Source organism: Sipha flava, unplaced genomic scaffold (genome assembly GCF_003268045.1).
Source record: "Sipha flava isolate LNK unplaced genomic scaffold, YSA_version1 132_pilon_pilon, whole genome shotgun sequence".
NCBI lineage: Eukaryota > Metazoa > Arthropoda > Insecta > Hemiptera > Aphididae > Sipha > Sipha flava.
The window spans coordinates 26,240-52,785 of NW_020271758.1; the positions used below are offsets into that span (position 1 = coordinate 26,240).

Below are 26,546 nucleotides of genomic sequence, written 5' to 3' on the forward strand. Positions count from 1 at the left end.
TGATAGTGTTCAAGCACTTCAAGTAAACCCTGAAGAGAACGCTAAATGATAAACATTCATATTTATATTTTATTTTTTGTCAAAAATACTAATAATATATATTTTTCAGTTTTTGATAATCCATCAACATCAATAATTAAAAATGCTGATAGTGTTCAAGCTCTTGCACTTCAAGTAAACCTTGAAGAGAATGGTAAATGATAAAATATATTCTTGTTTTTTTTTTTTTTTTTTTTGTTAAAATAATAATTATTTCTTATTTTTTAGTCTTTAATAATCAATCAACATCAATAGTTAAAAACTCTGATAGTGTTCAAGCACTTAAAGTAAACACTGAAGAGAATGGTAAATATTTGGTCATATTTATATTAGTATTTTTTGTCAAAAATACTAATATATATTTTTTAGTTATTGATAATCCATCAACATCAAAAGATACAAGCTCGGTTGATATCTTAATTGGAATGCATGGTTAATATTCTTAATATTTTGTTGTTTTATATTAGCAGTTTTTTTTAGTAACTCATTTTTATTGTAATACAAACCAGAAATTTAAATTATAATATAATTTTAAAATTTAATCATGTTTTAGATTTTCATTTATATTCGAACGATCCAGGAAATTTCCCTGATGAACATATTTTATATTTTATGCAATATGGACCATGTCAGCCTTCTCCATTAGAACTAACATCAAGTATTTTTCCCAAAGCATGGATCCAAATGGTGTATCAAGAAGTTTTCACGAATCTTACTATCACAAAACTATACAAAATGTTCAAGTGCAACAAAATTGGTTATCATATTCACCTTTCCAAAATAAGGTATATTGTGTATCTTGTAAATTATTTGGATTACCCAAAGCCAAAAAGTCTGTTTTGGCATATAAAGGAACAAATAGCTGGCAAAATTTAAAACGTAACTTAGAGACTCACGAACAAACTATTGAACACTTACAGTCTGAAATAAGCCGTGGACTTTTCTCAAAAAATAATAGAATAGACTTGACCCTGTGTCTTTCTAAGAATTGACATATCGTGGAAAATAGAGAAGTGTTGAGAGTTATCATTGAAGTAATCATTTTCGCTGCTAGGCAAAACATTGCTTTACAGGGCCACGGTGAAAACGTTTCAAGTGATAATCGTGGTAATTTCTTGGAATTAATTAAGCTAATGAGTCATCATAACTCAACACTTCAGTACCATTTAGAAAAAATAAATTCAAACAATCATAATAAAATTACCTTCATGTCTCATAAGAGTCAAAATAAATCATTGTTAATTATTGCAGAAATTATTAGATCCGTTATTGTTAAATGACTCATAGCAGCTGGATTATTTTCTGTTATCGTTGACACAACGACCGATGTGACAAGTCTGGAACAATTTTCTTTTGTTGTTAGATATGTTTCGTAAAGGAAATATTGAAGAACGTTTATTAAGTTTGGTTACAGCATTAGATGCTACAGGAAAAGGGCTGTATAATACTTTTTATACTATTACAGAAATGTATCAAATTGATTGGAAAACAAAATTATGCGCCCAATCATACGATGGTGCTGCAGCCATGCAAGGGTAGTACTCAGGACTACGTTCATATATTCAAAATGAAAACCCCAAAGCAATTTATGTGTGGTGTTTGGCCCACTTACTTAACCTAGTTATTGTTAATACATTGGATTCTACAACTGATACAAAATTATTTTTTGGAGACTTGCATGGAATTGTAACATTTATGCGAGCCAGGAAAAGAACTGCTATATTTTATGAATGTCAAAAAAAATTAAATATTGGATCTAAAGCTAAAGATAGAATTCGAAAAATTAAAAATTTTTCAGATACACGGTGGACGTCCCATGATCGTGTTATTACAGTAATACATGATAAGTATAAAGCTTTAAAAAATACTTTAGAATTGCTATTGGAATCCATAGATAGAGTAACTGCTTCAAATTCAAAATAGTTTTTATTAATTATTTCTTCATTTCATTTTGTATTGGTTCTTAAGCTAATGAAAAGTATATTCGCAATAACTACACTAACTGCATGTTTTCTGCAATCAAATAGCATTGATTTTATTCAAACCATTATATTGGTAGATGAAACTAAAAAAAGATTATTAGAATTGCGTTCCGACAAATTTTACCGAGAACTTGTACAAAATACCAAACAATTTACTTATGAACATAATCTCTGTGAAAATGATTTTAAAAAACTCCGAACGAGGAAAACCAAAAGAATGCCTAGAGAAAATGTACAAAATGAAATCAGTTCCTCAGCATCAGACAGGTTAATAAATTATTTAGCATTAAAATAATACTATTATTAAATTGTTGAATGTGTAACTTTTATTATAGATTTAGAGTAAACATATATTACAAATGTTAGGATCAAATGATTTCATCTTTAGACAATAGATTTAGTAATGCCAGAGATATACTGAAAGATCTTGCGTTACTATCCCCAGAGCGGTTAATTGAAGCTAAACATAAATCTGTAATGAATCTTCCAGATAATTGCTTTTTAGATTTGTCTACATGGATTACTGATATTAATCCATATCAATTTAAAATTGAGTATTTATTATTTAGTAAAAGCTTAAAAGAATTGATTAATGGAATGAAATTCCTAGATAATCAATCTAATAAATTATTATTGGATTCATTAGAAGATGAACATCAAAATATTGTAAGTGAACCAAAACAGAGCATAACACTTGCAAATATATTAAATGTTCTTTCAAGTTTTGATATTATGAGTGCTTTTCCAAATTTGTATTGTGCTTGTAAAGCATTATGTATAATTCCAGCCTCATCAGCCTCAGCTGAAAGAAGCTTTTCAAAGGTATAATAATTATATTACAATTTTTTCTGTAAACTGATAATGGTTACATTTTAACTTTGTTTTATTTAGGTTAAATTGATCAAAAATAGACTTAGGTTAATAATGTCCCAACAGAGGTTAGAGAGTTTGATGTTGATTTCTTGTGAAAGACATACCAATAGATATTAATGAAGTTATAGACAAATTTGGATTGTCATCAAGTGTATTGAAAAAAGAATTAATGTTTGGATAGTTTTAATTGAAAGGATGCTCACCGGCTTATTGTACAATAAATCGATGATAGGAGCTTATATTCCTTTAATTAATAAAACAGTATTTATGTAATTAATAAAAGTTATTTTTATTATGGTACCCGTAATATCAATTTTCAATAAGGCAAATTTGATAAAGAATTTTGATAGGTGGTGTGGGGGGCGTAGTCCCCCACGGCTATGTGCAAATTTAATGGGTGGGTCGTGTGTACTGAAACTAACATTTTCTTGCCTCACTGTCGAAAAAGTTCGCGCCGCCACTGTCCGGCCGTTAGACTACGCAAGATCGTCGACAGCGGTTACAAAAAAAGTCTGTGTCCGGTACGCGATGGCTTTTGACGGAAAAAACGCGAGCGGTGTGTATGTGTATCCGGCGGTATGTTTTCGTTGCGTGTTTACGCGGCGGCGGGCCCGGTGTTTTGTAAGCACGGTAATCACGCCTGCGGTTATCACGTCAACGATAAATTGATAAACGACGACGGTGGTTTATCGACGGCGGCGGCTTATCGGTGATTAACGACGACGCGGACACGCGGATCTCGGCGGCGGCGTTTCGATAGACCGGTTTCCGGCAGTTCGTCGTATATTTTATTTCAATCGGTTTCAGCGGTATCGGTTTACGCGGCGGATCGGTTGGTGCGAGCTAATTAAATTGTTTTCCTACCTAGCCCGTTTGTGTCCAGCCGCTATCTCACGCACGCGCGTCTATTTTCGTTGCCCGGGTCCCAATTATTTAGCGATTGTGTGCTGTGTCTGGGAAGTCCGTACCTCGCTCGATAATATTAGAATTTCCTAGGGCGACCTGACTTATACAACTACGTAAGGCTAGGATTAGTGCTCGACCGACGGTCAGCGCGTACCGTCGGTCGGGACAAAGCGTTTAGTACATAGCAGATCGGCAACTGTGTCGGTCATATTGTGTATTTTATTTCGTTATTAGTCAATTTTTTTAAATACTTAAACTTAAACTTTTGGAATTATGAATCCATACCTAGTATATTCTATGATATGTGCGTATTATTTGCGCAAACAATTAATAAAAAATAAAAAAAGACGTAGAAGATATCATGTCCATGTATCGATGTTCATTGTAAAATTATAATTAACAATTATAATTTTATAATAATATAATAAAAATTAAAAAACTTGAGTATGCGCTCACGGTCGGTCGCTCAATCAGCGTCAAACTAAATGGCAGCATTTACCGATATGGCCCGTCGGTCGACAGACGTACGCGTGACGGACGAGCTCGACCGACGGTCCTCGTCAGCGCGACGTAGCTGTACGCGCATATCAACTTTTCAGCGCTGCTTTGTAGTTGTTCGTATGCATTTATTGATATAACTACGTCGGTCGAACACTAAATCCAGCCTAATATAAGCAGGGCGTGTGGTAAAAGCAAGCGAAAATTTTACTTACCCTTTTCGCTGACCGATTCAATTTTTCCAGGGAGCCAATTTGTCGTGGACCGGTGGGGAGCACGACGCACAAATTAATAATAATATTAAAAAAGTAAATAGTAGTCGAGTGTGCGGTGGTAATGGCTGGTGGACCGTGTATTTAACTGATGAACACAGAAATAATAATAAAAATAGTATATAAGATCAAGTGCAATGTATCGAACACACCGAATGCGAAATATTAATAAGTGGTCACAAGGTGATGCGAAAGATTCGTGACGTGCGAATAAGGCGTGCGACCGCACGAAGACGAACAGTCCGTCGTTTCGACGACACATGCCTCCGGCGGTGTTGATGCTCCGCTTTCCCCGCTCTTGTAGGAAGTCGCGGGGTGCGACGTATCGGTATCGCGATCCGCGAACTGTCGGCTGATTAGAAGACTATAAATGCGGTCAGCGGCGTCCGTCGTAATAACGGCCGTCGCCGGGTCCGCGTCAAACTGTTCGCCGAAAAACCAAATTGTATTTACGTATGTTCACGTTATATCCGTAAAACAATAAATTATTACCATTGATTAAATATATTATATATATATTATATTAAATATATTTAATCAATGTTATTACTGTATAAATAAAAATAATGGTTAATATTTTTCTATCGTGTGTTTATAAAAATGTTTGTACATACATCCAAACTGTTCGAACGCGGAACGAGTCTGCCCGGTATATATATATATATATATATATATGCTTGTTTCGGGCATCACAAATAGTGATGGGCAGAAACGACTATTTGATACTACCTACTATTATTCGGTTTTCATTACGTACTACCGACTATTATTCGACTAATAATTTACACGACCAGCTATATACAAATCATAGAAATTAGTCGAATAATTAGTCGACTATTTTTTTCCAACCAACTAATATGAATAAATAAAATTAGTCGACTAATTATTCGACTACTTTTTTCCAACCAACTAATATGAATAAATGAAATTAGTCGACTAAAATAACTGATAACTCGGTAATTCTAAGAAATTTAAATTGTAGTCGTAATTCTATTTAAAGGTAAAGTTTTGTTTCCGCAGTTGACTGCAGCAGTCATACATAGTCAAAACAAAAATAACGATAATGACACGCACGGCGCACGTCGCACACACTACAAATTTAAAACAGTTGTAAATTTGTATTTATTTTTCCTAGTTATGTTTATGTTTTTTGTTATATTATTATAATTTTTGTTATATGTTGAATTAAAGTAATTCATGCTAAAGTTTGCAATCAGTCCAATAAAAATCAGTCGAATAATAAAAAAAAGTCAAATTGAATAATGGTAATTAGTCGAATAATAATAACTTGTCAAATAATAAAAATTAGTCGAAGAATAATAATAACTAGTCGAATAATAAAAATTAGTCGAATAATAATAACTAGTCGAATAATAAAAATGTCTGAGTAACTAAATTAGTCATTTGATACTACCGACTAAGTCGGTAGTTATTAGTCACTTTTGCCCATCACTAATCACAATGTAGCGGACATAAAACCACCTCCCAAGTTCTCCCTCCAGCGTTCAGCGACAGGCCGTCGAGCGAAAACGATGCCGCCAGTCAAGACCGTTGACTGACGAGTGAAAAGTTTGTCTTTTTCCAACGGTTGGGCCCGACACACGTCTGTGTCCGCCCATCATTAGGCTAGTCGCTGACATGTGTCATACATACAGTCACAGTTGTGCGATAGTTGCGCAACAGTTTCATCATACCGCACTCACAAATGTAACTGTACTCTCGTGTCACATTATGATACATAGGATGTAATCGCGCAATCGAACGATTTGTGACAAAACACAAACTAATTAGTTGGTCAAACTAATCAGTTGCACGTGAGCTCATCGTCATTTAACGCTGTAAAATTCACTAATGCGATTAAACTGTTGCGCAACTGAAAATTGCATGTCAGCGACTAGCCTTAGTGTGTGCCATTTTTGTGCTGCACACCAAGTCATTCGTGGCCGATTTTTTATATATTCCTCATTTCCTGATGGACCATACCATTCCCGATTGTCGGTGTTGTGTGGCTGGACCATCGTGCCATTTGACAACTGCGGGTCAACATTACGTGTATCGACGAAGAGGGTATCACGAACCCGGTCGTCTTTTTTCATTTATTGTAATATGTGTAATATGTGTATTCCAATGTTCTTGTGCTTTAATTTATATATTGTGTAGCGTATTAATTATTTTATATTTTACCTAAAACCTTAGTATTCCCGGGGCACCCTATATTAAGTTATAATTATTATTATTATTATTATTTAATTTATTGTGATATATTATTTTTTTATATCTAATTGAGTAACCCACTTCACTCCTGTCTACATCCATAACACGCGAGTCGTTGCCGACAATCGCCTATCATTGTAGGATCGGTAGCGGCGCCACATTTTTGGTAGCAGAGCGTGGTTTCGACCTTCTAGGGGGGTTCGGAGCGTGTGTGTTGTGTCCTTAGGCCCATTTCACACAGGACGGATTCGTCCGTGCGGATTTTAATCGTACGGATTTTATTTGGTAGTAAACAAATAAAATTAATTGTGGCTTTCACACGGGACGGTGGGCGAATTTTATCCGTACGGTCGCCGTGATACAGCCGTGTCAACGACTGAAAATCACGGCGCCGTGCCGTCGCCGTCTTATCAGTGGCCTACGTGACTAGACACGCGTATTCATACTTCACGGTTTTTAGTCGTTTACCGTCTACATGGCAATGATGCGTTTTCGACTCATGTTGAAATTCAACTGAGTTAAAAAAGATAAAATATAACCAAATGTAGACGATTCACGGAGAAAAACTGTATTGTGTGAAAACAACGTCCGTGCGGAGAAAAATCGTACGAATAAAATCCGCACGGACAAAACCGTCCTGTGTGAAATGGGCCCTAAGGCCCAACACTAATGTTGTGTATGGAGTGGGTTTTGATATACATTGTTGGGTCCGGGTAAGAGTGCTCGTGTACTCACGTCGGCCGAGACCATAAAGTATAAATAGGGCGTGTGCGATAAAGTTTAGTGGTTTTACCGGTCGTTAAGGGTGAGGAAGCTAGGCAAGAGACAGACCGTGTCATTCGATTATTAGCTCGTGCGAAGGTCAAGCGCACCAGCATTATCGCGCAAATTCGATCGATATATGATTTAGGCGTGCGGGTAGCAAGTGAACCAAGTGTAGGATCCTCGTTTTCTGTTATCGTGGCGGATCTAGATTCATTATGGACTCAATTTAAGACCGAAGATGATAGTGTATTAGATTATTTAGTTATGTTAGATAAGCTCGATGAGTACTCGCCTGATGCGATAGCCGAGGTGCACCGGCTTATCACCGACTCTAAAGCTGTGGCCAATTCGTTAATATCTAAAGAGGTGGAGGCCATTGATCTGACTTACTTACGAGATAAAATCCCGTCCCACACTGTCGCGTCCGATGATACCGGTAATACGTTCTCGCGACTACCAGAAATCCCTTTACCCACCTTCAATGGTGATTTCCAAGCGTGGTCCACCTTTCGCGACCGGTTTACGGCAGTAGTGGACAATCGTCCTAAGTTGTCCGACATCGATAAAATGTACTATTTGATAGGCTGTGCTGCTGCGGAGGCAGTGCAAGGTATACCGGTTTCCGCGGATAATTACGCGTTAGTGTGGTCCACGTTAGAGGTAGTAAACTGCTATTAAATTTAATAGCAACTGCTAATGCTATTTGAAAATAGCAGTGAAAAATAGCAGCTACTGCTATTTCCTTAGATAATAGATATCAACCAAGTTTTAAATGCTATTTTAATTATTAGCAGTAGCCAGTAATTATTAGCAGCTAATTCATTCTAGTAATCATTTTATTGGGTTATAGTTTTATTTCATAATATGAATTCTTAGTCAACTGTGATAAATTATTTCTCTGTAAAGAGTAATAATTAATGCACTAGATTACTAGAACTAAAATATAACACTAATAATATATAGTAGATCAGTCATTGTCATTGTCACATGGTTAAGATGTTCTGGGGTTTAAACCTTCTCCATTAAAAGAGTATTACATTTTGATACTCGGAAAACAAACTAATACACTTTACCTATTACCTAAGTCAATTAAGACAGTTTAATGGTTAACTTTATAAGAAACGAAAACCAAATCCAAACCTCATTCCTTGTTTAGTTGTTGAGTTCTTCCAACTTAACTCGGTCAGTTGTGTTTTATACTTTTATTATATTTTGTATCTATAAAAATGAATTTAAATAGAAAATCAAGTTCTGTTTAATCACATTTTACTGTGATCGATAACACTAGTTTTGCTAAATGTGAAATTTGTAAGCGAAAATACTTGTTTAAAACTAGTGTTACAAATTTAAAAACGCATCTTGCAAAGGCCCATTAGATTCAAATGACTCCAAATCAAGTAAATATTTTTAATTTAAATATATATGGGGAAGAAAAAAATTAATACAGTTCTCCAAGTTGTTTTAAATTATATTCAAACTAAGTAGTTATAAAAGTAAAATATTTGACTAAAATTGTATACTTATTTTGAAATAAAAATACCATAATGATAATATTATGCATAACATAAAATATAAAATCAATTTATAATCAAAAATAGACGTATCTTAATTATAATCAATTCAATCAATAAATTATATTTGTTGGATTAGAATTTTTCTAAAATCCTTAAGGCTAAAATTCATTTTTATTAATCTAAAATCAAATAAAAATTATTATCTAATGTGAAACATTTTAAACATTCATTCATTTCCTTTTGCAAAGTAAAATAATATTTATAAAATCATTAAAACCACAACATATTTTTAAGTTAAATCAGTATTCAGTAGTACAATTAAAATCTTCAACTAAAATCCTAATAAATTAACTTTATATTTAAAAGGATTAATAATATTTTGTATTCATATTTATAAAATAAATTACTAATTGAAACTGTTTATAACAGAATAATGAGTATCATAAACTTTTTGGTATTATAGGTATGGTGACCAGATATAAAAATTTAAAAAGAAATACATTTTAAAACTTTGCCTTTTTACCACGAAAAACCTTTACCCTGATAGAATTGACTAATGTCTATACATTCTACCTATTTTGACTATAACCAATAGTCTCTAGCTATAAAATTTGTGTCTTTATTTAATTAATTATATAATATATTTATATTATCAATTATATAAAGTATTTATTATTTATTAAAAATAACAATTTCATTAGAGTGTCAGCTTATTTGGTGTGTGTCTTTATAAGAAAATAATTTGTAACTGAATACATTAAAAGAATTATAAATTTGCATGTAAATATAATAAATTAAAAATTAAACTTTAAGTACAAAACTTTAATTAAATGTTTTCTACAAATTTAATTTTAATACAATTTGAAATTTTATGATATAAAAACAAAATATTTAAATTTGATAAAAATAACATGTTTCCTACATGTTTAACTTTATAAAATTAAACTTTATAACATTGTATAATATAATTTTTTTTTTTTTATAAATATTAGTTATAAGTTAAAAAATAGTACATTTGTGTGTACTTTACACTAGTATTAAGGACAATAGGACAATGCATCTAAAAAGAGTACTGTCCTATGAAAAAGAGTACGTATGGTCACCATAATTTTAGGCTTACTTCACTGCTAGCCTGAAAAAAAATAAAATAAATTAAAAAAACATCAGTAAGTTAGCTTAAATTTAAAGTCAAAAACATATCAAAATAGTATATAAAAACAATTATATTACTTAAGTTAAGGTAAAAAACCACAACATTAAATTAAGTACAATTATATGTATATATCTAATAATTATAAAAACTTAAACTTATATTCATAATATAAATAACTCAAATTTATACGGACAGTTGAAAACGAAGAACTTGTTGACAATCCAGATACAGTCAATAATCTACTATCAACATCTAAATTATCTGCACCATTAAATGAAACAGTCCAAAGTAATTTAGGTTCTCTTTTACATCTACAGCCTTCTAGTACTAGTTCTAATACAGTAGTACCTCCAATACAAAACAAACGAAAACAAGCAACTATAACTTCTTATGTTCCAAAAAAAATGACTTTTGATGTTAAAAAAAAATTGATGATGGGCTTATGAATTTGTTTACTAAAGATTTCCAACCCTTAAAATGGTAGAAGACAAAGGCTTCAAAGATTTTGTTCAGCTTCTTAATGCATCATATAAAATGCCTGATCGCCACACAATTTCTAAAGTTCTTATTCCAGCCAAATATCAGAAATGTGTGAATGATACAAAAGAACTCCTAAGAAACGAAGCTATAAAGGGTTGTCTTATAACTGATTGCTGGACTTCTTGAAGCAATATAGCATATATATCCCTAACATACCATTTCATTAATACTAATTTTGAACTAAAATCAGTATTGTTAGGCTGCTATGAGTTTTCTGAGAGTCAATCTGGTCTTAACTTATGCAAAACAATACAAAAAACTTTAGATGAATGGGAAATATTAAATAGCACAATTGTCTTAGCTGTGTCGGATAATGCCAGCAATATAAAACCAGCAATATAAAAAACGCATTAAGTTTATTAAAAATAAAATCGTTTGGATGTTTCGCTCATACACTGAACTTAATTGTTCAAGATGCGCTAAAACTAGAAATTGACTTAATTGAAAAAATAAAATCTATTATCACTCATTTCAAAAAAAGTAGCAGAGCATCTCATAAACTAAATGAGTATCAAAGTAATAATGGTTTCAAAATACCTAAAAAACTTTTACAAAACGTATGTACTCGATGGAACTCCACTTACTATATGCTGGATCGTTTTGTAGAATTAGAAGATTCCATAAGGGGAACTCTTGGCCTATTAGACAACCCACCTCAAGGACTGACATCAGAACAATGGGTCATCTCTAAACAACTAATCCAAGTGTTACGTCCTTTTGAGGAAGCGACAAAAGCAGTTAGTGGTAGCAAATACATGACTGCTTCCATAATTCAAATTATAGCACAAGAACTCAAGATTTTTTGTGAGTTGATGACTCAAAAACTGTTTTCATCACCTGTTCAAAATGTTTTACAACAATTAATTAGTGGTATGAGTCATAAGGACAGATTGGGGACAATAGAACTAAGTAAAACATTAATTTGGTATACCTTTTTAGACCCGAGGTTTAAAGATGTTTCCCTTTCAACATCATTGAAACAGTCCACAAAAAACGACATAGTTGAACTTACTGCTGCTATAATTTCTGCTAGCAGAGTCCCCAATAATGCTGTTAGAGAAGAAATTGAGTCCATACCACAACAAGAACATGAAGGTGATAGTAATAGAATATCTATTTGGGACTCAATAGATTCTAAAGTAGCACAAGTACAACCTATGGGAACAATTGTGGTACATCAAGGGCATTAGTAGAAGTTCAACGGTATTTAGAAGAGGCAATCCAAAATAGGAATAGTGATCCTCTTAAATGGTGGTTTGAAAACAAACATAATTATCCTTACCTCAGTCAACTGGCAAGAAAGATGTTATATGCTCTTGGAATATCGGTACCTCGCGAAAGAGTTTTCTCCGAAGCGGGACAACTCATAAGTGATCGACGCAGTAGTTTAAGTAGCAAAAAGGTGGAAATGCTACTTTTCTTAAATTATAATGCGTAAAACTGTTATAATGATTATTTAGTTTGTTATTGGTCTTCAAACTTAATGTTATTTTCATTTTTTTCATTCACAAATGTAAGAAAATAGTAAAATAAAATACTTTTTTAATCATGTTTTCACTTTAAAAGAATTGTGATTTATTTTTTACATCCTTCTAGTTATAGAAGTTCGAGTTTTCGTCGATCGAGTGGGCAAGTTTAATCTGAAATAGTATAGTATACATTTTAGCACTACGAAGTAGCAAGTACCAAGTATAATAAACTTATGGCAAGGTAAAATTAGGTGATTGTGTAATACACAATAATGCTACTTTGAATAGCTTTGTGTTATGATAGCAATAGCAGGTCTTTCATCAATATAACATTTATTTCATATTATCATTCTATCATATTATTTTGCAGTGTAGGTAAAGTGATAAAAAATAATAGCAGTCTCTGTTATTTTTGTTTTAGATTAGCAGCCTGCTACTGCTACAGTAAAATAGCACTGCTATTACAGCTGCTACTGCTATTCTTTACCACCTCTAGTCCACGTTGTCCGACCGTTTTAATCGACTGCGCTTAATAGCTACATCGATCGTCGACAATTTATTACATACATCGACGATATCACACGAATCGCTCCGTGATCTCAACAAATTTGTGGGTACGTTCAATGAGGGTTATTCATTGCTAGAGGCTCTTAAGATTCCGGATTTAGGATCATTTATTTTATTCTCGATCGCGTTTAGAAGTTTACCGATGTCGACCCGTCAATTATTTGAAGCGAGTAGTATGACTGATTATCCGTCTTTAATTAAATTATTAGAGTTCGTACGAACACGCGTAGCAATATTAGAGGTTGTCGGGGAGTTACCTAACAAGGCAGCTTTGTCAGCATCAGTTAAAAATAATAGAACAACTGGTCCGATCCGAAAAGGGGAAGAGTACGCCGGGAAGTCACAGGGTTATCGCTTGACGTCGATGGTAACTTCCAAAAATGATAAGGCCTGTCCATGCTGTACTGGGCCCCATGAGTTAGTTTCATGTACCCGGTTCAAAGCTTGGGATGTCGATGAACGAGTCGGGTGGACGCAGGAACACAAAATGTGTTTTAATTGCTTTAGTCCCAAGCACTGGGCTCCGAAATGTAAAAATAAACCGTTCGCGGAGACACCATTCGCTGTTACACGTGTCCACCGGCGATCGATATACTACTGACGACGCACAACCCGCCCAAGTTATGTGCGCGTCTGTTCCACAACCGCCTTCCCTCCACCCCGCCACTATCATGTTAGGTACGGCGCTCGTCCACGTGCGCGATCGAACCGGGTCGTGGCAAACCATGCGCGCGTAAATCGAATGCGCGTCGCAAATAAGCGCTATCACAGTTGCATGCGCCGAACGCTTAGGCTTAAAGCGATCACGTTGGACCGCCCCGATAAGCGGCTTATCCGGCGTACCCGTTAATGTTCATGGCCGTGTCGAATGTACAGTACAACCGCGGTTTGCGACCGAGCCTGTATTATCAGTACACGCATGGGTGCTACCCACTATAACAGGCGATCTGCCAGGCAAGTCGTTACCCGCAGATATCAAAAACCGGTTTTCTAATTTGGCATTAGCCGACCCGTCCTTTTACGTTCCGTCGCCGATTGATATATTATTAGGTAGTGACGTCTTTACTTCGGTCATGGACGGACGTAAATGTAAAGTCAATAGCGCGTTACCGTCCGCATATAATTCAATTTTTAGGTGGATATGAATTGGCGTCGTGTCCGAACCGGAGAACAGTCCGTATCAGTCGGTACTTGTCTCAATGACCGTTTCTATCGAAGAGCTTATTGAGCGTTTTTGGTAAGTCGAGGAGCCGGAGATGGCACCGGCGACATGTTTGAATGACGGAAAGTGCGAACAGATATTTCAGGACAAAGTTGTACGTTTGTCGTTCGGACGGTTTTCCGTTCCGCTACCTTTTCGTTTACCAGCGTCAGACTAGCATCACAATGTAGCGAAAATAAAACCACCTCCCAAGTTCCCCCTCCAGCGTCCAGCGACAGGCCGTCGAGCGAAAACGATGCCGCCAGTCAAGACCGTTGACTGACGAGTGAAAAGTTTGTCTTTTTCCAACGGTTGGGCCCAACACACGTCTGTGTCCGCCCATGTTAGTGTGTGCCATTTTTGTGCTACCACACCAAGTCATTCGTGGCCGATTTTTTATATATTCCTCATTTCCTGGTATTCCAATGTTCTTGTACGCTAATTTATATATTGTGTAGCGTATTAATTATTTTGTATTTTACCTAAAACCTTAGTATTCCCGGGGCGCCCTATATTAAGTTATTATTATTATTATTATTATTATTTAATTGATTGTGATATATTATTTTTTTTATATATAATTGAATAACCCATTTCGCTCCTGTCTACATACATAACACGTGAGTCGTTGCCGACAACCGCCTATCATTGTAGGATCGGTAGCGACGCCACACAAACACGTCGTTGTAACATCGTTCGACATTAAGGTGGGATCACAGAACGCGTGACGCGTCACGAGGAGAGTGGAGTTATGGTATAGCGTAGTATAGTTGATGCTCCGTCTGAACCGGTATTGTGTGTTTGTAGTTAATGTTATGAGCGTCACGCGTCAATGGAAAATTGGTGCGGCGCGTCGGTATCTATTAATTGTTTATCAATGTATCTATTTATCATTTTTCATACATTGAAGTTTGAACCAAATTTATAGTTTTTGGATTTTTGATATAATTCTTATAGTTCATACCTACTTTTTTAGTACATCAAGAATCAAAATACTGATCAGTTTGAAATAGTCTATACAATTATACCCAATCTTTTTGTACCAATCCCAAATCTTTTTGGGATTTCGCGCGGAAAAATAGAAAATTTTCCAATTTGCTTACTGCTGTCAAATTAAATGGTATTTTCAGTTTCGACAGAACTACTATGTGTGAGCTTCTCTCTAAACAATTTATTTCTGTTTTTTCGCCACATGGCATTAATGTTGATTTTTGTGTTCCTGTTGGATTACCTTACGATAATCCTTCTTGTTATGTTAGTCTAACCGATGTTCAGACAAGCTTAGTTAAAATTACGTCTTACAAAATCGATCGGCCCAAATTTGCTCTCAGGTTTTTTTTATTTATAAACTTAGGGCTGTTTATGTGTTTTCCAGTATTACTTTTTTATAGTAAATCCTTATCAGAAGATGTCTTTCCTGATATAAGGAAAATTAGTTCGGTTACTCCGTTTTTAAGTCAGGCGACATTACAGATATCATCAGTTACAGGTCAATCGGTATTATTAGTCGCTTTGCCAAATTACTCAAGTCATTAGTTTTGAAATCCATACATACACCTTTTAATAACATCATTATCGAAGAACAACAAAGGTTTTCGCCGTGGGCATTCTGTTACGACCTGTAATTTAATTTTTACTGATTACGTTTTTGAGGCTTTCAGCAAACATTCACAGCTTGATTCCGTTTATTTGGAGTTCGCAAAAGTCTTTGACCGTATGAACTACCGTGCATTGTTGAGCGTTCTGTTAAATTTTGGGTTTGGTTAGCCCTTATTATCGTGGTTCAGCTCCTATTTGTCTGAGGGGAAACTGCTTGTCAAGATCAATGGTTTCTGTTCCAGCCCAGTTAGTGTAATCTCTGGTGTCACCTCAAGGTGGGCATAGTAAGTTAATACATAATAAAACACATGTTTCCCGTGGTAGTTGAATCACACGACCATCACAGAAGACATACTTTGTGTGTTAGTCTTCTGTCTTATATGCATTTCGCTTAAACAAGTTGCATTTAATTTGCTTACGTGCTAATTGAACATAATATAAAAATTATAAGTAAAACGGTTGTTTTACAATTATCTTTTTATACAGTGGCATCATTAGGTTTTGGGTTTGGGTTTAACCCTCCCTCCTCGACATTTTTCTGAAGTTTTTACAAATTCTACGTAGAAAAAGAAATGGTTTATCTTGAACACGCGAAACGGCTGATTGATATGAAATATGAGTACCTAAATAGGTATTAGTATTATAATTGATAACAATAATATCATGACAATATGGAAAGTTTTGTAACGTTCCGTTAAACTTCAAAACATCAACCTAACCTTGCTACTACAATTTCTCGATAGTGAGTTCTATAATTCTTTTTTTGTGGTATCACAATATGAAATAGTATTTAAACAGTTTAATTTGTATCTTAACAAAAAAGCCTGTGTTATATTATATAATATTTGTATCAAATATAAAATAAACATGCATTTGGATCAATTAGAACCACAGTTTCAACATGAGACTATTGATGCTGAAGTTATGAATGATGGTGGAAATAATGGTTTTAATATAAGAAACTCATTTATAATTAGACATTTTATGTAATAATTAAAGAATACAAAATAAAGAATATCATACTTATTATACTTACAAATGTTATCATACATTTTTTGATCATGACTAGTGATGTGCCACTAAGAATATTCCCCAAGGAATGTTCACGGGAACAGGGAATATTCCCCAGCCTCTCGAGAAATTTCTTTAAAAAAAAGAATTATCTATGAATACGATATTGATGAAAATTCTAATGTTTTACTTAAGAAAGTATATACTAAGTTTAAATTAAGTATGATCTATGAATACAGCTATGTATATATTAGTGATAGGTCGAACTGTTCGAATCTCGAACCGAAACCTTGATATTCGGTTCAGTCCAAAATTCGAACTTGGCATGAAAAAAAATCAAACCGGATTATCAATCATCTTTTACTGTTCGAAAATTGAACTTGAAAATATTTGTCGAACCAGACTTACTGGCCACGATAGTTCGAAAACCAAATATTTGTACAATTCTTCAAAACTTATTTTTGAAAAATAAAAATTGATAATGATTATTTAGAAATAATTGGACTATTGGCGATAGAAAGTGATAATCTGTAAAGTGCACGTTATGCATTATTTATAATAATAATGTTATTTTTCTAGTCGCATGTTACACATCCACCCTCCGCCTACCAAAACATTAATAAATTGTTTATCACGAATATAGGCAGTGTATCTACATTCATAAATTAACTATTTTTGTTTTTATCATATTTATTATAAAGGTTAAAATCTATTTTGGGTAAATCCATGGTAATATTCCTATACCGCGACTGTGCTATTAATAAAATAATGTTTACAACTTACGTCTTACATTATAAATTCTACTAATCATTCTATATTTGTGAATTATAGTTATTACTATTTTTTTATATATATTATTAAAATGTACTGATTGTGTTGTCATATTACACTCAATACTCAATGAATATTTTATAAGCTACAAGACAACATGAGAGAGCACAATACTGGTTTTGAAAAATAATAATAATAATAATAATAATAAGAAATTATCTAAAATTTAAATTATAATTAATTATGGTTGATTTAATTTGTAGGTAGGTACAATGTACATGATAAAAATTATTGAGTTCGACTTAAAACCATAATAGGTTCGGTTCAGATAGGGTTCGAAAAAATAATTTAGAGTTCGGTTCGATTTAAAAAATCAGGGTTCGACCCATCACTAATATATTTATATATTCCACTACTTTCTTTTTATTAACTGAAAAAATTGTTCAATACTTAAATATATATAAATAGGTACTATAAAATATTATTATTACTAGTTTAAAAAAATTATTGGAAAACCCCCTTTTTTTAATAATACATATTTTTTTTATTTTTTTTACATTCATTTTAGACAGTTATTTTTTTATATAAGTGGAATGATTTGGATTGAAATAATTTTAATAATACATTTTTTTTTTTTTTAATTCAATTTATATGATTAGATTTTTATATTGTGTTACATGTGGAATGGTTTTCTTGAGTCATTTTGTATGTTTGAACATCATTGAATTTATTCCGAAAATTATTTTGAAGTAAGAATAATATTTATTATTATAAACTTAATATTTATAATTAATAGATTTAATTTAAATGATTTATATATATATATATCAAATAAATATTAAATAATTAACTATAAAAATATAAATAATAAATAATAAACTAATACTCTATATGAATTTGTTTTGCAGATGTACATATTTCTTTCAAATGATTTTAAACTAATTACATAGATGCCGTTGAGAATAGTTAAATATTTTTTATTTAAATAAATATTGTCATAACTGTACCTAAATGAACTTAAATACAAATCATAAAGTTACTATCAAACAAGATATTTACAAATAAAATGTTCTATCCACATGCTGTATAATTGATAATTGCCGACTTCATAATTATAGTTTATAACTCCACAAAAGCTAAAATATAAATAGGATACCTTGAAATAAGCAATATTAACAATAATAATAAATAACTAAAAAGTTTAAATAAAATGTATGGTATTCATTATATTTGCAAATATAATATTTATAAAAACTAGGATAAAATAATTTAAAAAATTATTGACTGGTTATAATCAGTTATCGGTTTACCGTTTGTTGATGGTCATTCAATTTATCAATATCTGATATTTCAACTTCCATTTGTGTATTTTGGAGAGTGTCACAAGTCTGATAAAAAAAAAAAAAAATTCAAAAAACTATTTATACATAACCGTTTTATTTAAAATAAATTAATAAAATAATGAATACATAAGGGGAAGTTATAAAGTAGTATTATATATTATACATCAAAACCTCAATTTATTTAATTATATGGTGCTGCATATAAAATATATAAATCAAGGATAATAAATATAATACATAATCAAATTACAAGATTTCTATTTAATTTAAGCATTATGTTTTATTATATTATAAATTATTTAATGGATATTATAATTAAGCAATCATGTATTCATCAATGTTTTCTAAAAAAAAAAAAATAACGCTCCTATGAAAACAGAAAAATAAATACTAACTGATTTTATTAAAAAATAACCTAGGAGGGATAAAAGTTTTAGATTGGAGTAATTCTACATAATAATACCTAATATTAATAATATTTGCCTCATATTTATTAAGTAGTTGTCAATAAATTATTATAAATAAAAAGTTGTTATATATTTTATCAATTTCAGCAGGATGTATTTAGTATTATATGTGGTCAAATAATAATTAAGTATATGAATTATCTCTATTTTTTTTTTTTTTTTAGTGAAAATAATACAATCTTAATTTTTATAAGTTTTTTATTTCCCCCCTCCTCCCCTTAGAAATCCTGTATTCGTCACTGGTGTGGCCAAAGAAATATATTATAAGGGCGTCAAAGAAAAATTCCTAAATATCCACTTATACATACAATATTTATACGTTTAAAAATAAATTATACTATGAACAATTGTAAATTATTAAACATAAATTAGTTTATAATTATTAACTTGTGTGAGTTACAGATATAAATTAAGGATTCTAATATTTTTCAGCTGATTGTGAACAAGTCTCTACTGAAATATTTTTTGAAATACAATATCAAAACATCTAATATATAATAATCCATAAAGCACGTGAAGTCACTGTATTTTTTCCAATCATTAAATAAATATTAATTCAAATAGAATAATTAAGTGATAAAATAGAATTTGCACTCAATATGTAGTCAAAAACTTGAATGCCTATCAAATAATTTATGATGTCTGGCCATATCAATTTATTATTAATATAATATAACATAAATAAATAGATTTTAGGGCTAAGTTGTAGTAATGTGAAAACAGCACCTACTCGGTTCTCGATTCAAACAGAAAAAATTAATAAATTATAACCTATCATAATTTATATATATTATATTCATTTTTTTATATCCAATATTTGATAATCCATTAATTTATGTCAAGACTAACCAACACCAAGTACAAAATTACAAACAATGAATTAATAATTAAAAAATTCATTCTTTAAGTTTTGTACTAAAATATTCAATAACTATGGTGGTCTGACCACAAATTATCATAAAATTTGTTTGAACTCTCAATATTTACTTCATTAACTTAATTATATTTATATTTTTATTGTAAATATATTGGTATTGGATATCAGTTTATACTAATACATTTAAATATATATATATATATATGTATACAATTTTTTATCCATTAATCTGTTGATAAGTATAAAACTTATGTTTGTGAACATTTTAAAACAACTGTTTAACACATTTATTTTTCAATACATTTATAGAACTAATCTTTTTACATAATTTATATGACTCTTTGAAGTAAATATCATATTTTTTTAGTAATACTTATATTCAATTTAAATTGGTTAAAATATTACTTTTGGTTGTTCTTCGTTGATGTCTGACACTTCTAAATGAACTTTTAACTGACACAATTTTTCTAACACAGCAATACCTTAAATATAAAATAATCTCATCTTAGAAGATATAAATTATTGAAATAGATTCAATTTTATTATGGGAATACAGAAGAACCTTTAAGTTCAATGATAAATACAAGAAAAATGTATTTGAGTTATCAAAATTATAGATTGCAGAAAATTCTAAGGAAATATTTTTTTTCTGAAATGTATTCGTTTATAAGTTATCAAAACTGACTCTGAAAATAATAATCTAGCTAAAATAATAATAACTGTTATAGTTATGTAAAACATACAATACGATGAAGTTTTGAACCTTACCTTCTTCTCTTTTATTACTATATTTACATTCCCATGCATCAAAAAGCATATTATAATACCTGGGACCATCAAAGAATTCATGATATTTAAAGGATGAAGTAGTTGGAAACACTTTTTGAAATCTAAAATTTAAAAAATCTTTTCTTTAAATATAAATAAAATATCATACAATAATATAAAATGTATATAATTTATCATCAAAGTACATACGATCCAATTTCAGTAAGTTCATCTTCATATGTAATAAGATGTCGAACATCATCTGGTAAAAGATCTTCTAATATGGTGTCAATATACTAAAAAAATTTAAAACAAAATTTATTATTTATTTATTAAATGTAATTAATAATTTAATACTTTTTCTCTAGATTCAACATTTGCAAAATATTCTTGTTTTTTTCTTTCTTTAGCTGATAAATTAAATGTATATAATCTTTTATCATAACATAGTGGTGAATTGACTCCTAACATTTTGAGTAATATATTCTACAATTTTAAAAAGTTACAAATTAAATATTTAATTATAATTTACATTTTTATAAACTACTATAACTTACATTCGTAGTAAGTGACATTTTATTTGGTATATGGTAACCAACCACATTCATTAAGTCTTTAATTAATGGCCCTTTGACTGCTACGTCAAGTGGAGAAGAAGTATGAAGAGAAGGAGATATGTTAACCTAATAAATAAAACAATTAAATAATTCAATCTTCTAAAAGTTAAATTTACTTTACTTCTAATATCCAAGGCTTTAGATTTTCATCAAACAATACATCAATCCCAAATAACTCATATGCGTTGTATCGGTTGCCTAGGTTTGATGAACACATTTGGCTCATAGGCAATTCACCACTGATTACTGTTTTAACAACTAAATCGGCCAAACTATCCCATAATTTTTTAACATCAATTTTACGCTCTTTTTCCATGTAAGTCCACAATGATCGCAATGTCCTAAAATAATTATAATTGATAAATAAGGACTACATGGTGAATAAAAATTTAAAAATTATTAAGATAAATATAAATTTTCTAAAATATATTTACCATTTATGTCCTTGGCATGCATCAGCATCTTCATTTTGAGTATACTGACTACTGAGTCTGTTTATACTGTAGTTAGTCAAATGCATATATCGATCAGATATAGTAGTAAGATCAGATGAGTACTTGACTGAAATTAAAAATAAATATGTGAAAATGTCAAGAATTCAGTGAAAAATATTTAACCTGAAGCAAATCGTACAAGCCCATTATCATATAGATAAAGCCGGAGAGGATTGATTGAAGTAATGAGGATATATAGTCTTAAATCAAATTTTGTATCATTGATTAAATAAGGATTGTCAATATACCTTTGTACAACTAAATGTTCATTATTTGGTATTTGACTTAATTTTGATATCACACAAATTCCAGTTCCTCTAGCAGATGCTGGCTATAGTAAAATTAGGTTTAGCAAAAAACGTTTATCAACAAATATTAGAAAATAATAAGTTTAATAAATACCGGTTTAACAATCCATTTATCATTTTTCTTCCAGACTTGTTTTAAACTTCTAACATCACGAGGTAATATGTATGATGTAGGTATAATACCGAATTGATCGTTACCATATATCAACATGAGCCTATGTAAGTTTTTCCATAATCTATCTTTACGTCCAATTTCAAATGTTCCCGGAAAATGATTAAATTTTTGTTGATCACGAAGAGTTTTAAAATTTAACGATTTCATATGTTTACCCCATGTTCCAAACCAATCATTAGATTCTAAATTAAAACATGTAATTAAATAATATTCAATATTATATTAAGATTTAAAGGAAAGGTTAGTCAAAATATGAAAAACAAACTCGAGTGGATCGAGGTAATGTCATGAACTCATTGAGTACTTATAGGAGTAGTCACAAAAAAACATTAAAAATAGGTAGTGTACTACCAAAATTATTTTGTAAGGTTATATAATTTTGATCTTTAGTGAAAGAAGAACTGTTTAAATTACTAAATAAACTAAACTCACTTCCCACTAATTTAAAATCACTGTTTTGAATGGTATGACGTACAACAATTGGAGTCATGCAATTTATTTCCCATTTCAGCAGTACTTTCAAAGCTATTGGAAATGATTCACCTATAATAAAAATACCATTACATTTAGATTTTAAAATTAAAATTTTTTTTTTTAATATTCATTCATTTCGAAACTTTGTTATAATAAGCCTTATTATTTATATGTAAAATAAAATTACCTTTTACATCATGCGAAGAAAATCGTATGTATGGAGGTACACTTGAAAATAAACTTAATCTTAGGGCTGAATGTGGTTCAGAAATATTTTCTTGTTCGCAATTTCCTATAGTTAATTTTATAAGTTGAATATTGTCATAATTAATGTTTTCAAATATTAATTTGGAACTTTAATTTAAAATGCATGATTTAATTTACTGTAAATATAAACTAATTTTTATGTTTAAAATTATAACTAAAAATTACAATGTATTAGCTCAGTTAAAAATAAAATAATCGTATATATATAAGTATTTATTTAATAAGAAAGCTACATAGATACCTTAAACTTAGGTAACATGTTACCTATTGATTATCTTACTTAGTGAATTGGGAGATCTAGATAATTTATTTGAGAAATTTAAATTTTTCAAGCTAGGATTAGTACCTAAGATTGGATCCGGAGCTAATTTCGGAAGTATTTCTGAACTGAGATCTATCTTTTGATGTAGATCAGCACCAAGTATTTTTTGAGTATCTATTATAAAAACAATATATAAATTAATATAAATTGAATATTGCTTAAATTAACATCAATAAAATATTTTTTTAAATATTAATTTGGAATTTTAATTTAAAATGCATGATTTAATTAACTGTAGGTTTATAAACTAATTTTTATGTTTAAAATTATAACTTACAATTACTATGTATTAGTTCAGTTAAAAATAAAATTATATTTTTATAAAGAATAAGTATTTATTAAAAAAAAATAAACTACATATATACTTTAAATTTGGATAACATGCTACCTATTGAATGTAAAGATCTGGATAGTTTATTTGAGAAATTTAAATTTTTCAAGCCAGGATCAGTACCTAAGATTGGATACGGAGCTAATTTCAGGAGTCTTTCTGAACTTTGATCTATATTTTGATGTAGATTAGCTCCAAGAGTTTTTTGAGTATCTATTATAAAAACAATGTATAAATTAATATAAATTGAATATTGCTATAATTAACATCATTACAATATTTTTTCAAATATTAATTTGGAATTTTAATTTAAAATGCATGATTTAAATAACTGTAGGTTTATAAACTAATTTTTATGTTTAAAATTATTACTAACAGTTACAATGTATTAGTTCAGTTAGAAATAAAATTATCTTACATATATAAAAAATAAATATTTATTAAACAAATAAGTTACATAGATAAATTCAATTTGGGTAATATGTTATCTATTGATTTTCTTACCTAGTGAATGAGGAGATGTGGATAATTTATTTGAGATATTTAAATTTTTCAACCTAGGATCAGTAACTAAAATTGGATCCGAAGCTAATTTCAAAAGTCTTTCTGACCTAAGATCTATTTTTTGATGTAGATTAGCACTAAGTGTTTTTTGAGTATCTATTATAAAAATAATATTTAAATTAATATAAATTGAATATTGCTATAGTTAATATCAACAATATATTTTTTAAAATATCAATTAGGAATTTTAATTTAAAATGCATGATTTAATTTACTGTAGGTTTATAAACTAATTTTTATGTTTAAAATTATAACTAACAATTACTATGTATTAGTTCAGTTAGAAATAAAATTATCATATTTATATAAAATAAATATACATTAAAAAATAAGCAACATAGATACATTCAATTTGGAAGACATGTTACCTATTGAATGAGGATATCTGGATAATTTACTTGAGAAATTTAAATTTTTCAAGCCAGGATCAGTATCTAAGATTGGATACGGGGCTAATTTCAGAAGTCTTTCTGAACTAAGATCTATATTTTGATATAGATTAGCACCAAGTGTTTTTTGAGTATCTATTATAAAAACAATATATAAATTAATTTTAATACAAATAAATAATAACTTAATGATTTTCAAAAATCGTTTACTTTTAGATGTCAACGGTACTGATAAATTTAGTTTATGATTATTCAATAATCTGAAATGAAACAATTCAGTTTTAAAAAATAATACTTGATTATTTAATTTTTGTTTTTTATTCTCACTTAATAGGGAACGCAGAAGCTTTATTTGAAGTATTAACTTTCTTTTTAATTTTAATTATTACTTTTTTTATATTTTTATCCGATGATTTTATTTGTTCCATGATAAAAAAATTTTACACTAGATTTGTCTGGAAAAAAATAATACATTTCCGAAATATAAGTATAAGCCCGGATTGAGGGGTGCAGAGGGGACCATGGCCCTGGGCCCATAATGGATATCAAACAATTGTAGGCCCCTGGTGGATAGCAGGTTTTTCGTTTTTTAACTAGTATAAAATAGTATATAGTTTTATGGTTTTGTGTTCAGAGAGTAATGTTTTAGAGGTAATTAATACCGATGATATAATTAAATAGTTTACTTCCAAAAATGAAAGAAAAAATTATTCATATAAATACTTAACATTTTAATTTTTTTTTTAAAAAAAAAAAACAAGAAATAAATGTATAAATCAGAATAAAAATTTTTTTTTTTGTCTCTAAAATATATTTGTGTAGGTCATTAATATTTTGATTATGGTTATGGGTCCTTAAAATTGTTTGGCCTCGGGCCCCAAATTATCATATTCTGGGCTTGTTAAAGTATGTTTATTAATTAAAATAAAAACTTTATTTTTTAATGATAATAATTAGAGCTAGGATTTATATGCATTTGAATGTTTTATTCCGAAAGTTTAAATTGATTGTTCGTCAGTATGTTCACGATATGGCTTATTGTCGATTAAATAAAACATTTTTTTTTTTTTGCATATTTTTGTATATTTTGAACATAATTCATATAATTGCACATTTACAGATTGTTGAGAATCTTGTTAATTTTTAAACTTAGATTTTCAAGTTTTTATTATTTAGTTAATTTTAAATGGTATTTATTTAATGAACATCTATTTTTCAAATCGTCGTAAATATACTACATATCAAATCTTAATCCATTATTTAACGATGCACTTAACAGAGCAGCGGTTCCCAAACTCTTTTTTTTGACCGTGGAAACCTTAGGAAATAGTTTGTGTTTCGTGAAACTTCAATGTCTCTGATTACAACTTCACACCAGTTTATCGACAGTTTATTGAAAAACCAGTGTTCCAAAAAATGTTAATTAAGTATAGTTCACGATTACTGTTCATTACAGTTTCTATTCTCAATATCCATATCGATCTTGCGGAACTCTTGAGATTGTCCCACGGAACCTTTAGGCTATTATTATTGTAATGAAATGCGGCCTAAGCAATCATATATTTTTAAAATTTAATGTATAATAAAATAATTATAAGAATTGTTACCCATTAAAGATAAGGATAAGTTATTGAATAGAATAAAATAGAACGATAAGATATCACACACACACGTACACACATACACGTGCACACACACATATAACATTAAATATAAGAAGCTCAGTTTTTAGTCACGTGGACAGACGCGTTCTTATTGTCTTTTTGTACAGACGGT

General features: G+C 30.3%; 1 protein-coding gene and 1 pseudogene across 1 annotated transcript; one reads left to right on the forward strand and one right to left on the reverse strand.

Moving 5' to 3' along the window:
* Positions 1 to 1,404: 1,404 nt before the first annotated feature.
* On the forward strand, positions 1,405 to 3,534 carry LOC112679222 (annotated as a pseudogene).
* A 6,613-nt stretch (positions 3,535 to 10,147) lies between these two features.
* On the reverse strand, positions 10,148 to 26,246 carry LOC112679223 (tubulin polyglutamylase TTLL4-like). The gene is made up of 21 exons (XM_025548941.1): positions 26,225 to 26,246; positions 25,098 to 25,176; positions 24,981 to 25,030; positions 24,750 to 24,905; positions 24,322 to 24,477; positions 23,875 to 24,030; positions 23,511 to 23,600; positions 23,085 to 23,189; positions 22,856 to 22,966; positions 22,343 to 22,605; positions 22,064 to 22,271; positions 21,881 to 22,007; positions 21,568 to 21,787; positions 21,387 to 21,512; positions 21,187 to 21,315; positions 21,040 to 21,125; positions 20,830 to 20,951; positions 20,467 to 20,543; positions 18,685 to 18,762; positions 16,629 to 16,736; positions 10,148 to 10,195 (listed from the first exon to the last, which is right to left on the reverse strand). The coding sequence occupies exons 1-21, from the start codon at positions 26,244 to 26,246 to the stop codon at positions 10,163 to 10,165; spliced, it is 2,502 nt and encodes an 833-aa protein (XP_025404726.1). The 3' UTR covers positions 10,148 to 10,162.
* Positions 26,247 to 26,546: the final 300 nt, after the last annotated feature.

What these genes read in the sequence shown, in the direction of transcription:
- LOC112679223 (XM_025548941.1), bottom strand. Translation starts at nt 26,246, where the DNA reads ATGGATATTGAGAATAGAAACT. An exon ending in AAATGTCACTTACTACGAAT is followed by an intron (nt 21,316 to 21,386) that starts GTAAGTTATAGT and finishes TTAAAATTGTAG; the next exon opens with AATATATTACTCAAAATGTT. An exon ending in TGAATGACCATCAACAAACG is followed by an intron (nt 16,737 to 18,684) that starts GTAAACCGATAA and finishes TTTTTTTTAAAG; the next exon opens with AAATTTCTCGAGAGGCTGGG.